The sequence below is a fragment of the Sceloporus occidentalis genome, unplaced genomic scaffold, assembly GCF_023333645.1.
Source record: "Sceloporus occidentalis isolate IW3139 unplaced genomic scaffold, rSceOcc1.0.p SCAF_6, whole genome shotgun sequence".
NCBI lineage: Eukaryota > Metazoa > Chordata > Lepidosauria > Squamata > Phrynosomatidae > Sceloporus > Sceloporus occidentalis.
Genome location: NW_028316986.1, coordinates 19,484,127 through 19,497,850, shown reverse-complemented (window position 1 = coordinate 19,497,850; position 13,724 = coordinate 19,484,127). Strand labels below are relative to the sequence as shown.

At 41.5% G+C, this 13,724-nt stretch overlaps 1 protein-coding gene across 2 annotated transcripts in view; it reads right to left on the bottom strand.

The window, feature by feature from the left end:
• Positions 1 to 10,980: 10,980 nt before the first annotated feature.
• Positions 10,981 to 13,724, bottom strand: part of KCNK12 (potassium two pore domain channel subfamily K member 12) — a 70,974-nt gene continuing 68,230 nt past the window's right edge. For both annotated transcript variants that reach the window (XM_089528289.1, XM_089528290.1), the window contains exon 3: positions 10,981 to 11,892. In XM_089528289.1, the coding sequence (XP_089384415.1) occupies positions 10,997 to 11,892 (896 nt within the window). In that variant the 3' untranslated portion in view covers positions 10,981 to 10,996. The remainder of the gene's footprint in view (positions 11,893 to 13,724) is intronic.

Below are 13,724 nucleotides of genomic sequence, written 5' to 3'. Positions count from 1 at the left end.
TCAAAGCATCCCCAGCAGATGGCCATCTAGTCTCTGCTTAAAGACCTCCAAGGAAGGAGACTCCACCACACTCCAAGGGAGTGTGTTCCACCGTCGAACAGCCCTTACTGTCAGGAAGTTCGTCCTAATGTTGTGGTGGAATCTCTTTTCCTGTAGCTTGCATCCATTGTTCCGGGTCCTGTTCTCTGGAGCAGCAGAAAACAAGCTTGCTCCCTCTTCAATATGACATCCTTTCAAATATTTAAACAGGGCTATCATATCACCTCTTAACCTTCTCTTCTCCAGGATAAACATCCCCAGCTCCCTGAGCCGTTCTTCATAGGGCAAGGTTTCCAGACCTTTCACCATTTTAGTCGCCCTCCTCTGGACACACTCCAGTTTCTCAACATCCTTTTTAAATTGTGGTGCACAGAACTGGACACACTATTCCAGGTGGGGCCTGACCAAAGCAGAATACAATGGCACTATTACTTCCCTTGATCTAGACACCATACTTCTATTGATGCCTAAAATTGCATTAGCCTTGTTATCTGCCGCATCGCATTGTTGACTCATATTCAACTTATGGTCTACTTGGACTCCTAGATCCCTTTCACATGTAGTTTCATTCAGCCAGGTGTCCCCCATCCTGTATCTGTGCATTTCATTTTTCTGCCTTAAGTGCAACACCTTACATTTCTCCGTGTTGAATTTCATTTTGTTAGCTTTGGCCCAGCTTTCTAGTCTATTCAGATCATTTTGAATGTTGATCCTGTCCTCTGGAGTATTAGCTATTCCTCCTAATTTGGTGTCATCTGCTCCCAATTCTGTCATCCGGGTCATTGATAAAGATGTTGAATAACACTGGGCCCAGGACAGAGCCCTGTGGGACCCCACTGGTCACTTCTCTCCAGGCTGAAAAAGAGCCATTGTTGAGCACCCTTTGGGTTCAGCCGGTCAACCAATTACAGATCCATTTAACAGTTACTTTGTCTAGCCCACATTTTACAAGCTTTTTTGCAAGAATGTCATGGGAAACCCTGTCAAAGGCCTTACTGAAATCAAGATATACTATATCCACAGCATTCCCTTCATCTACCACCTGGTAATTTTATCAAAGAAAGAGATTAGGTTTGTCTGGCATGACTTGTTTCTCTGAAACCCATGTTGACTTTTTGTGATTATGGCATTGCCTTCTAGATGTTCACAGACTCTCTGTTTAATGAATCGCTCCAGAATCTTTCCTGGTATTGATGTCAGACTAACATTATGCTAAACAACACAAAAATAAATTAGCTTTGATAAAACTAGATGTTTACAAAGCATTTTATTCAATAAATCATGAATATCTTTATAAAATTTGTAGGGATTTTGGATTAGGGGAAAGGTTTAGTGAAACCATCATGGAAATATATAACGATACAAAAGCACAAATTATGGGAAATGGAGAGAAATCAAGAAAATTTAGAATAAAAAGTGGAGCAAGGCAGGGTTGCCCACTTTCCCTTTTATTATTTGTACTAGCAATGGAACTGTTTGCAAATATGATCAGGGAAGCAGAAGAGATAAAGGGATATAAAATAAGTAAAGAAGAGATAAAGATGAATTTCTTTGCAGACGATGCTCTGATAATGACACAGAAACCATATCAAGCTGTGATCAAATTATTTGAAAATATTTCTGGGTTTAAATTTAACATGGATAAATCCGAGATAATATTATATATGAGCACTGATTGGCGGGAACAAAAAGAAAGTAATACTGTATCAGGATTGAAATTGGGGAGAAAAAATATGAGATATTTAGGAGTAAATTTATCAATTAAGATAGATAATATTGTACAGGGTAATTACAATCAATTATGGAAACAATTAATAACCAAATCTCCAAATGGACTAGTAAAAATTGGAAAATGCTAACAAAAATTAGGATGTTTAAAATGATGGTATTACCAAAGTTTTTATATTTATTTCAAACTATCCCAGAAATAATTCCTAGTAAAGTTTTGAAGAAATTTGATAGATCAATATTAAAATGGATATCAGGGAATAAAAAAAATCAGATTATCTAAGGCATTATTATATGAGCATCAATGGTGTGATAGTCACATAATTTGTTAGAGCTTGTTCTTTGCCAAGTATCATGATAACCCAGAGCTTAGAAAAGTTATATAGCTATTTGGCATGCTGGCTGGAGGGTCTGGGAATTGTAGTTCCAAAACCTTATTCTTCTAAACTCTGCTATAAACCATAGCATAGCTTCAAGTGTAATGGGTCTCATATATGTCTTCATTTATCTGTTTGTTGCACAAAGGAAAATGAAAGTAATAGGAAACTATCTGCTTCTTCTTCTTGCTATTTGCTATCAAGTCACCTTTGACTCAATAAATGGGAGATCTCCAAGTCTCCCTACCATCAGGCACCCTACTCAGGTTTTGCAAACTCGGGGCCATGGCCTCCTTGATTTTGTCTCTCCATCTGTAATGTCATCTTCCTTTTTTCCTACTGCCTTCCCTTTACCAAACATTATCATCTATTCTCATGTGTCACATCATCCCATTGAATCATAGTCGGAAGAGGCCTCAAGGACCATCCAGTCTAACCCCCTGCCAAACAGGAACACAGAATCAAAATGCTCCTAACAGATGGAAATCCAGCATCTGTTTAAAAATTTGTCTCATGATATGTCCTAAGGTATGATAGCCTCGGTTTAGTCATTTTAGTTTCTAGGGAGAATTCAGGTTTGATTTGCTCTTTCTGTGTGTCGCCTGTTGGCTTATGGCAATCCCATGAATTTCATAGCATTTTCTCAGGCAAGGAATACTCAAAAGTGATTCTGTCAGTTCCTTCATCTGAATATATCTCCCAGCACCTGGAATTAGGTGACAGGCTCCCATCCAAATACGAACCAGGACTGGCTCTGCTTACTATAGTTTCCAAAACCAGACAGGTTTGTGCCTTTAGGTGATTTAGACCCTGGATTTGCTGTAGGACCCATTTATTTGTCCTTTTATCAGTCCATGGTATCTGTAGAACTTTCTATAGTATCAGATTACAGTGAGCTAATTTCCTTCCTGTCAACTTTCTTTACTATTCAGATTTCACAACCATATGTAGGAACTGGAAATAGGGATGATCCTGACTCTAACATTTAATGTCGGTTCCTTCATAGATGCTCTTCTGTCTACTTCTGATTTCTTGACTGCACTCTCCATTTTTATTTATGCCTGAGCCAAGGTACAGAAAAGCCTTTTAATTTATGACTCTTTCTACAACTGCTAGCTAGTAGTATTGTTTTGTAATGCCTTTCTCTCCACCTGCAACCACAGGCACTGATGCTTTACATGGCTCATTTCATTTCTCCCTGGATTCTGCTCCCATCTTTGCAAGGCTTGATGTCTGAAAATATTTTCCTGTCTGAAACAGAGCTACAAATTTATCAAACCCCCCCCCCCCCCCCCCATGTCAAGCCACAGAGCACTAAAAGCCAGTCAAGTTACTTTGGAACAGGAAACAGGAAACCCCATGAGCATCTTTCTCTGGTCTTGGCAGTAAAAATATAACAGCTAATTAAAGTACTAACAATTGCTGCCCCTTTTTGGATATGACACCCCATGCTAGCCGTCTGTAGCACTTACTTCAGTTTGCCTAATGGGAGGTTTGGCTCTGGGATGTGTTCAACTCTGGAATAAAGGCATCATCACATTAAGCTCTTCTCACTTGCTCAACTCAGTTGAGAGAGCAGTCAGGCTGCTAGGTGTATGAGAGCAGAATGGTGAAGTATGTTTGTTCTGCTTTTTAATACAAACCGATTATTCTACCCTTCCCACATTAATAAAAGAACCGAATGTGATTTTCCTTTGGTTTTCACACTTCTCCAAATTTTGCAATATAAATTCTCCAGAAAAGAAATAGATTAAATATGAACACATCAAAGGAAATTGCATTGCAGGTAGGGTTGCCATAACCCGGCTGCAACCGGGATTATCCCAGTTTTGGCGGTCCCGGGCCCCTCCCGTCCCTGGTGCCGCCAAAAACTGGGACAACCTCGGTTGCAGCCGGGTTGCGGCACTTGACTGCGCTGCACGGAGGAGGAAGAGGAGGGCCGCGCAGCCTGGGGCGGAGGAGGTGAAGGGAGAAGCCCCGCGCTGCCCTCCCCGCCTCCCTGTGCTGCCCCGTGCCACCCACCTCCTTCTCCTCTGCGTCCTCTGCCCCGCCCACAGGCCACACAGTGCATGGAGGAGAGGGGAGGAGAAGAATGAAGAGGAGGAGGAGGAAGAGGAGGAGGAGGAGGGGGGAGCAGAAGGAGCAGAAGGAGGAGGAGGAGGAGGAAGGGGAGGAGGGGGAGCAGAAGGAGCAGAAGGAGGAGGAGGAGGAAGAAGAGGAGGGGGAGCAGGAGGAGGAGGAGGAGGAGGAGGAGGGGGGAGCAGAAGGAGGAGGAGGAGGAGGAGGAAGAGGAAGAGGAAGAGGAGGAGGGGGAGCAGAAGAAGGAGGAGGATGAGGATGAAGAGATGGAGGGGGAGCAGAAGGAGGAGGTGGTGAGTGGCCAGAGGCCTCAAGGTTTTTTTAAATTTTATTTTGCATGCTTTAATTGCTAACAAGCCTCCCTTGCTTTGACAATGATCGTGTGATGATGATGATGATGATGCAGCTGAGGAGAATTTGGGCAAGTTAGACTCAGAGGAAGGCAATAGCATGCCCTTTCTGAACAAATCTTGTGATAGGTTTGTCTTAGGGCCTCCATAAATTGGAAAAAAACTTCATGGCATATAGCAATAAAACTGAACATTATGGGAAATTAAATGGATGAAATCATCCATCTCTACAAGTGACAGGGCCTTCTGTGCAATGGCTTTATATCAGTGGAATGTAGTACCAACTGAAATCTACCAACCAATCACTACAGGTATTTGGGAATGCCACTAAAGGTAATTTCTTTTCCCTTTGCTTCTCCTGAGTCATGTGTGTAAATTGCATGCCTATGGAAGTATTGGTGGTTTGACTGGAAGCATCTTAAAATCATTGTTGTGTGTTGCATGCCTTTCATTATTGGAATTGCCTTTCATTCATTTTGGCCTTTAAGTTTTAAAATATATATATTGTAAGTTTTCTTGAATGGATTTTGTACCTTAAATCTCCTTCAGGCAGGTGGGACATTTAAAGCCACCCAGAGTTACATATTGCTGCAGAATTCACACAAAATTGGGCCCAGTGGGTAGGCACTGTGTGACATTGTGTCCCAGAGTTTCAGCTGCCTGCTAGATATTTGGGTTTTTTTCCCCAAACAAACAAAACAACTGAGTCACAAATTGGCCCAAGGAATCTATAAGCAAAGAGGACTAAATAGCAGCTCAGAACAGATGCTTCTCCTCATGTGAACATGTTTTACTGCCTTAGCATTGTGGCATAACCTTAATGCTGAACCTCCCAAATACTCTTGTGAACATGAAGCATTTTTACACTCAGAGAAGAATCTGGAAATACATCTCAAGGCATTCAAAAGATGTTGATTTTATTAATAAAATAGCCTGATGCATTTTGGTCTGAATATACTGTACTCTTAAGACCTGCAATGCATTGGAATTCTCCCTGGGATTGGAAAATTTCTCCAAATAAAAGGTTCTTAATGGAAGTTGTGGCTTTTGTGGGATGGGGGTGGGGTGGGGGTGGGAGATCTGCTTGTATGAAGTTTAAAAGATGACCTACAATATTTTAAATAAAATAAATAATAGGATATTATTTGGAGTTTTCGCCCTGTTATCAGCTGATAGAGAGAGCAAGCAAAAGGGAAAAAAATCATGATCCTAATTATGAGGTAGATATAAAAATCACATAAATTATTGGTTTTGGACACATAGCTCTGATCTTTCCAATCTTATCATATAAATGTGGAGAAAGACTGGGCGAAGCAGCAGTGGCAGAAGTCCATGAATGGGATCTGATTTAATGTAATTTATTTATTTTACTAAAGTCTGCCTTTCAGTATTCCTATAGTGCGTGGGGAAAAGTTCCACTGAACTCCATCAGCCGTTTATGTCCAAGGAAATGTGCTGAAGATTGAGACATAAGCCAAAGTCTGAGCATCTCTGACTTTGGTAATCTTAGCTCCAGTGTTGTCAACAAGCCTTGAAGATATTCCCCAGAATGTTTTACCAAAATCCAAAATCCCCAGAATCGCCCAATATTTATTATTATTATTCAGTAAAAATCCCGGGAAAGAAATTAATTAAATTCCCCGGAAATTGCCAACACTGCTTAGATCTGTGGTGGAACACACAAATTACATGTAGAAGGTCCCAGGTTCAATTGCAGATACCTCCAGTGTAATCAATTAGAACAGTGATTCTCAAACTTTGGTCCTTCAGATGTGTTAGACTTCCAAGGACCAGAAGCCCAGTCAGCTTAGCTAATAGTCAGGAATTCTGGGAGGTAAAGTCCAAACATCTACAGGGTGAAAGTTTGGGAACCACTGAATTAGAATAATAGAATAAAAGAATCTTAGGACTTTATCACATGAGTCTGCTAAAGTGGGATTACAGTAGAATAGTAGCATCTGTGGCCTTACCTTATCACATGACAATGTGCGTGTCCTATAGCTGCTTCATTTTTCATCCATTCCTGGAGCGCTCTTTTTCACTGATGGGCAAAACCCATCAATGCCTTCCAAAAGTGCTGCTTTTGCACTATTGATTCAGGTGTGATAAATTCTTCCTGCTGTAGTTCCAATATGCAGGCAGTCACTTGGTGTGAGTCAGAGTGATTCTGCTCCGTCCGCCCTCTCCCTTGCTATTCCCAAGCAGGCTGGTCCCCCCCCCCCCATTTATTTTATTTTATGTTTTACTTAGTCACTTACTGTGACTACGCAATTGAAAATTAAAAACAAAAATATCACAGACTCAAAGGCATCCTGGGAAAGGTCTAGGGCAGGAAGGTGGGATTATGAAGGCCAGCATGCAGAAAACAGAGCCTGGAACTATGGCAGCATTGTGGCACTTTTGAAAAGCTGTGCAAAAATGACTGTTCCAAACTAGTATATTTGTGGTTCCTACACCAACGTGATTGTGGCATTTGAGTAGCCTGGTGTGATAAAGTCCTTAGAGTTGGAAGGGTCATTTATTGCAACCTCCTGTCATACAGGACACCACAACTAAAGCACATGTGAATTCAGATTACAAGGGATGTGTAGGGTTAGTCTAAGATGTTTTGTTGTTGTGTGCCTTCAAGTCATTTCTGATTTATGGTGACCCTAAGGCAAACCTATCATGGGGTTTTCTTGGCAAGATTTGTTCAGAGGTTTGCCTTTGTCTCCCTCTGAGACTGAAAGGATGTGGTCGTGCCCAAGATTGCCCAGTGATTTCCATGGCTGAGCAGGGATTTGGACTTTGGTCTCCAGAGTGGTAGTCCAATGCTCAAACCACTACACCACACTGACTCTGTAAGACATTTTGCTGCCTGTGTAAAGGGCAAATGGTGGCACCTTTCTCAACTACACATGTTGAAGGAGACTGGATGAGCAGATGCATCTTAAGAAGCGCAATGTGGTAGTGTCTTCCACAACACTTGAAGGAAGCAGGTTTGCTTTACGGCCATGCAAATATATGTGGCACACAGAGCTCACTTCTCCAAGACAAGAAGATGACTGGAATTTGCTGCCGCCACCCAGCATTTGCTGCCTGCAAAGTCACTGTCAGTCAGGGAACTCAGTAATAAGCTATACCAGATGGCTGTCTGGCTGCATATAAGGCAGCTCCATACATAAGGAAAACTGAAAAGCCGGTTGCCCTGTACAATTATTCAGTGACTACTTGTGTCAAAATTGTCTCGCATTTAGCATGTTAATACCAACTGTTGTATAATAAGGCTGGTTTAACCTGTGTCTGTGAAAGAGGCCAGATCCTGTCTGATCTCACAAGCTACACAGGGTTAGCCCCAGTTAGTACTTGGAGACCACCAACAAATTCCAGGTACTGTAGGCTATATTTCAGAGAAAAGAGCTGACACTATGAAATTAATAGGATCACCATAAGTTGGGAGGTGACTGGAAGGCATACACACACACACGCACGCACGCACGCACGCACAGAGAGAGAGGGGGGGGCACAAAGTAATATATTGTAATTCCAGCCAGAGCTTAGAAAAATCACTTTTTGGATGACGTCTCTTAAAATCTCCTAGCCAGCATGGTTAGTAATCATGGCTGCAGTTCTGGAGATTGTTGTGCCAAAACTAACTTGTCCAAGGTTTGCTTCTGGTGTCATGGCCTTTAAACTGATGCTGTCAGTTTCACCCAAGTGGAGTCCAAATTAGCCTTTGCAAATAGTAAAAATGCAGCACTGTGTCCTCACACTCAGCAAAAACAAACAAACAAACAAACAAAAAGCACAACCCTGAATGAACAATATGGAAATAACCAAGACCCCATAAAGCAGGCACACCAGCTAGTCTGAAAGTCATTTGCTATTTTTGGATTATACGGGAAGAAAATATCGATTGGTAAAATTAATTTTTGCTTTCTGCTTCTATAACTTCCAACTTGTACTTTTTTTGTTTTGTGTGCAGAGTTCAATTTTCCAGAGACCTCTGTCAAAGGAAGAAACAATCACAGCCATTGTCGACAGTAAGGACACTTAATAAAGCCAATGGGGGATGTATTGGGATTGGATCTGTCACTTTAGTCAGCAGTTCATCAGTCGCAGTACTTTGCTGCAACATAATGAGACAGGGTAGGTTCTTGCTAGCTGAACTGCATAATATGTCTAGAAAGGCTTTTTGTTTTATGCAAAGGCAAAACAAGAAAGGGGAGGGATGAACACAGAAGCCATTTTCTTCTCCGTTGTCTATTTTGTCAACTAGGTTGGAAGAATGACAGGCTAGGCACAATTTTGGATCCATTTGGGGTGGCAAAAGGATCAAACCAAATTTCTATAACCTGAGGACCTTTCACACTATACAGTTATAGCACAATGATTCCATTTTAACTGTCATGATTCCTTCCTGTGGAACCCTGGGGCTTGCAATTTACTGAGACCTCTCCTGGGCTTAGACTGCCTGGAGTGAGAGAGGCAAACAAACAGAGATCCCAGGATTCCATAGCATTAAGCCATGGCAATTAAAGCAGTGTCAATTTGCATTATTTCTGCAGCTCAGATGCAGCCTTGGTCTTCCTCCATCCATCTGAGGAAGTAGACCAGGTCTAAGAAAGTTTATGCTACAACTTCCTTTGCACAGTAAGTCTCAAAGGTGCTACAAGATACCTTTGCACTAATGCAGGTGATGCTATTAGACACAGTTTCATGATGTCATTGACTAAATCACAAAAGTTGCCACAGCAACGTGGCGATGACAAATTAAATCAAGAAAAGTTAAATCAGAGCAGATGAAGAAAAATGGTGCTCAGAAGAAGCACTGAACAACATTAAGGCAGTATTACCGGTAATATGTTTGTAATTAGTGCTGAAAATGATAAATGCTCTTTGGGCCATAGTGAAATCAAGAGAAAACTAGGGCAGTCACTTTGGGTATTAAACTATCAGAAAGAGACATGTGGTGCAGTGGTTTCAATGTTGAACTATGACTCTGGAGACCAGAGTTCGATTCCCAGCTCAGCCATGAAACCCACTGGGTGACTTTGGGCAAGTCACATGCTCTCAGCCTCAGGGGAAGGAAATGGCAAATGTCCTCTGAACAAATCTTGCCAAGAAAACCCCATGATAGGATCACCTTAGGTTTGCTGTAAGTTGGAAATGACTTGAAGGCACACAACACAACACACGCAACGCATGAGAGAGCATAAGGTCTATTGTGTTTAGAGTTGAACTTGAATCCAGCATACCTGAGCTTTTCTTTTACCATGCAATTATTCTTTGGCCTTGAGCAATCTGCTATTTTTCAGCAATGCTTCCCTGTTTATAGAGCAGAAATAAGCATCAGCTGCCTCATGCAGTTATTGTACAATCTTCAGTCTTTAAAATTAGGACAAAATTAGAAAAATGAAAGTACTATGTCACTGATCAATAGCAGCAGCATTATCATTCTGAGATTTCATTTTCATGGTCTTCACATTGGTCATGAAGGCTTGCCATGAGAGGCAGCTTTATCAATGTTTCAGTGCATATTCCTGTTTCTTTGGATGCACGTATTTAGTAGCTATGAGGAAAGCTGATGGTTCATTAGCTCTTCACAGATGCAAAACTGATCTATAATGTTTTGAACTGTGGGTGCTGTGTTTTGAGTTCCCAACCTCCCTTAATTAAGCTCTCTGCAGATCTTAATGTTATGCTATCTTTTTGCCTGTATTCAACAATGAATCCCGTTGTATGAAATCTATGTTAGACCTAGTCAGCAGAAAAAGTTAGCTAGCAGGCTCCTGGATGCAGCTGTGGGGTAATAAAATAGGGACACATTTTTCCATCTCCCACTTAATGATAGCACTTAGGAGGTTGTGGTGGAAGCGAGCGAACAGGCGGAAGGCCTAAGGAAGATACTTAGCTTATTCAGCAACCATTTCTTATGTACATAGTGATGGCTCAGGCATCCCTGCGTTCACTGCTATGCAAGTGATTGCTAATTGGTTAGCCATCCTATTTGGGTGCCAGCTGTCAATACCCATGCAGAGGGAGGATGTCCAGTCAGCAATCAAATGTGTGTATAATAATGATATTTGAGGCATTCCCTGCCTCTGTTTTCAGCCTCAAACTAATACTATTGAGTGGTCAGAATCTCCTCTCTGAGTCCCAGCAGTTGCTCCTCAGTGGTGGTCAATGGTTCCTATCTGTGAATTAATGACACATTGCTATTCCTGATGCTACCTGTGAAGGAATCAGAATTTAAAGGGGATAAATATGCTTGCATTATTCTAAGATGAATGCATCGTTTTGAATAATTAACATTTAAAAAGAAAACATAACATTTGCCAGTAACGTGCCCTTGAGATCAACTTAATGATTTTTTGAAATATTGTTTTATTAAATAAAGAATAAGAAAATGTCTTGGCTCTATAGAAGATAATTTCAAAATTTCTACCTAGAATCGCTTGTCTCTGCCAGTCTATTGTTCATGATAGCTAGAGCGCCTACTCCTCCAGAAAAGCCATTTTGTCTAGTGTTTATGCAGACGCTCCGGGGGTAGCCGTTGGCTGTCTCGGATAATTGCTTTTGCAGAAGTGCCAGGGAGACTTTGTTGGAGGCTGTAAGATCTCTCATGGAGATCATTTCACCTGAAAGCCTTCTCCCGTCTGTGTCACTGTCATACTGTCCGTCTGTCTCTGCAGGGAAGTTGTGCCTCCGGAAGCGGGATCCCGGAGTGATTGCGTTGCGCCTCCCTAGGCGAGTGGTTGGCTTATTGCAATCCGGGCAACACCTGCAACGAAACTTTCTTAACATCCAGTTTAAAACCTGCTTGATTACAATTGAGATGACGTTAAAAAGAGAGTATATGCAGCATACTCCCATTAATATAAACATGAAGTTCCCAAATCTGTATAATCCCTGATTGCGATAGACTGCATTTTGACTGCTCACTAGATCTCCAAATCCAATGGTACTGAAGGTGACAAAACAGTAGTATAAGGAGTCAATGTAATTCCATCCTTCCACAGCTGTGTACATGGCTGAGGCACAGCAAGAAATAGTAATGGCAAGAATTCCCAAAATCAGCATCACGTGATAGACTGATGGCTTCCAACCAATCAAGCTGTCCGCATCAGACAGGCCTGAGCCCCGGCGACATGTTGGAGGTAGAAGACCACTCCTCCGCAGCTGCCTCTCATGGCAAGCCTTCATGACCAAAGCCAGAAGCGAGATGATGCGCTCCAGGAAGAGGTTGAAGAAGAGGATGGTCCCAGCACATCCAAATAGACCGTAAACAATAAGAAAGGCTTTGCCAGCTACCGTTGCTGGTGTGGACATCCCGAAACCTGGAGAGAGAAAGAGAGAATAAAGCTGTCATGAGCAGCAATGCTTCACAATATTGTGGTGCGTGAGATGGGAAATCCCTTTGTCTTTCAAATACAATGTGCTTTCTTTCAATGGTAGCTTCTCCCTATCCTACCCCCAAATTTTCATCTAATGTACTGCCCAAGGACTGAGGTCTGCTGGGAGGGCCTTCCATTGTGTTCCACCAGTGAGATCAATACCTTTTGTGAGGGTGTGGGAGAAGGCTTTCTCAGCCATTTGGCACCCCAAACGTGGAACGCCCTTCCCTTGGAGGCCCAACTGGCATCAACACTGACTTTGTACTTACCAAGCAAACACATGACTGTTTATTAAAGCCTTTGGGTCTCACTGATTTTCTTCAAAGTGTCATGGTTTTAAACCTTTTAAACCTGTTTTAACTTTAAAAAACTTTTTATTAATAAGAGAAGTAAATGTGTATATGTGTGTGTGAGTATATATATTATAAACTGTTGTTCATCAAATAATATACAATTATACATAAAAAAGGGAGGAAAGTTGCTCTCTTCCCCCAAATCAGTTCAAACATAGACATAATAATTTATTTCTTCATCTTCACATTTAATTTGTTCCATCTACCTCTTTTATCTATTTTCTTATTTCATAAAACTTGATTATGGTGATTTTACAGAACAGTATAACTTTAATTTAAAAAATAAAATAATTTTTTTGTATAATTCTGAAGCTTGCTTCCCCCCCTTTTAAAAACCCTCTATGATAATAGTAAATAAAAAAAGACTATTATGCATCTGTACTGTTGCCATCTAAACTTCCAAGCTAAGTACTGATGATAACCCCCAAGTTTTTTCCTAATATAATATCAAATCTTTCCAGTCTTCTCGTGGTGGTCGTGTGTGCCTTCAAGTTGTTTCTAACTTATGGCAACCCTTTCGTGGGGTTTTCTTGTCAAGATTTGTTAGAGGAGCTTTACTATTGCCTTCCCCTGAGGCTGAGAGCATGTGACTTGCCCAAAGTCATCCAATGAGTTTTATGGCTGAGTGGGAAATTGAACCTTCAGCTCCAGAGTTATAGTCCAATGCTCAAACCACTATACCACACTTAGAGGCAAACAAATCCATTAGACTGAGGACCCTACTTCCTATACTTGCCATGTCATTAGTAGTCATTACCAGTCAGGGACCAGTAGCATTTAGCAATAGCATTTACATTTCTATACCACTCTCTACATGGTTTACAATCTGTAAGCTAATTGTTCCCAACAAGGTGGGTACTCATTTTACTGGCCTACGAAAGGATGGAAGGCTGAGTCAACCTTGGAGCCCTGGGATCAAACTCACAGCCTTGTAGCTGCAGTACCTGCATTTAACCACTGCATCACCAGGGCTCCTGACAAAAAACCAATTTCTCAGTCTTTCTGAAACAGGTGTTCATATTCTAATTCTGATGTAAAATGGCCCCCCTATTTCTGCACAGAACCAAATGATACTCCAGTATCTACTTCTTTGTTGGGTGGTCCACCCAGTGCGCTCAAGAAACAGAACTGACCAAAAGTTATAACTTATGAGGTGCCACTTCTAAGCTAAGTCACAGAACCTCAGAGTTTTAAGCACGAGAGTGGAAAGATACTCAGAGACTTTGGGTTACAATACAGACTTCATTAGGCTATCAGCTGTCCTCCACTTTAAGGGAGGTCATCTACTGTGAAAGAATTCTGTGTCACTATTTAGAACTCCATGGAACAAATAGCCAGCTCAACAGCATCTCTGTTATAATTGAAATCTGTATCTGGCAACTTTGCATGTACTTCACTCAGTAACAGCCCAAGAGTTTAATT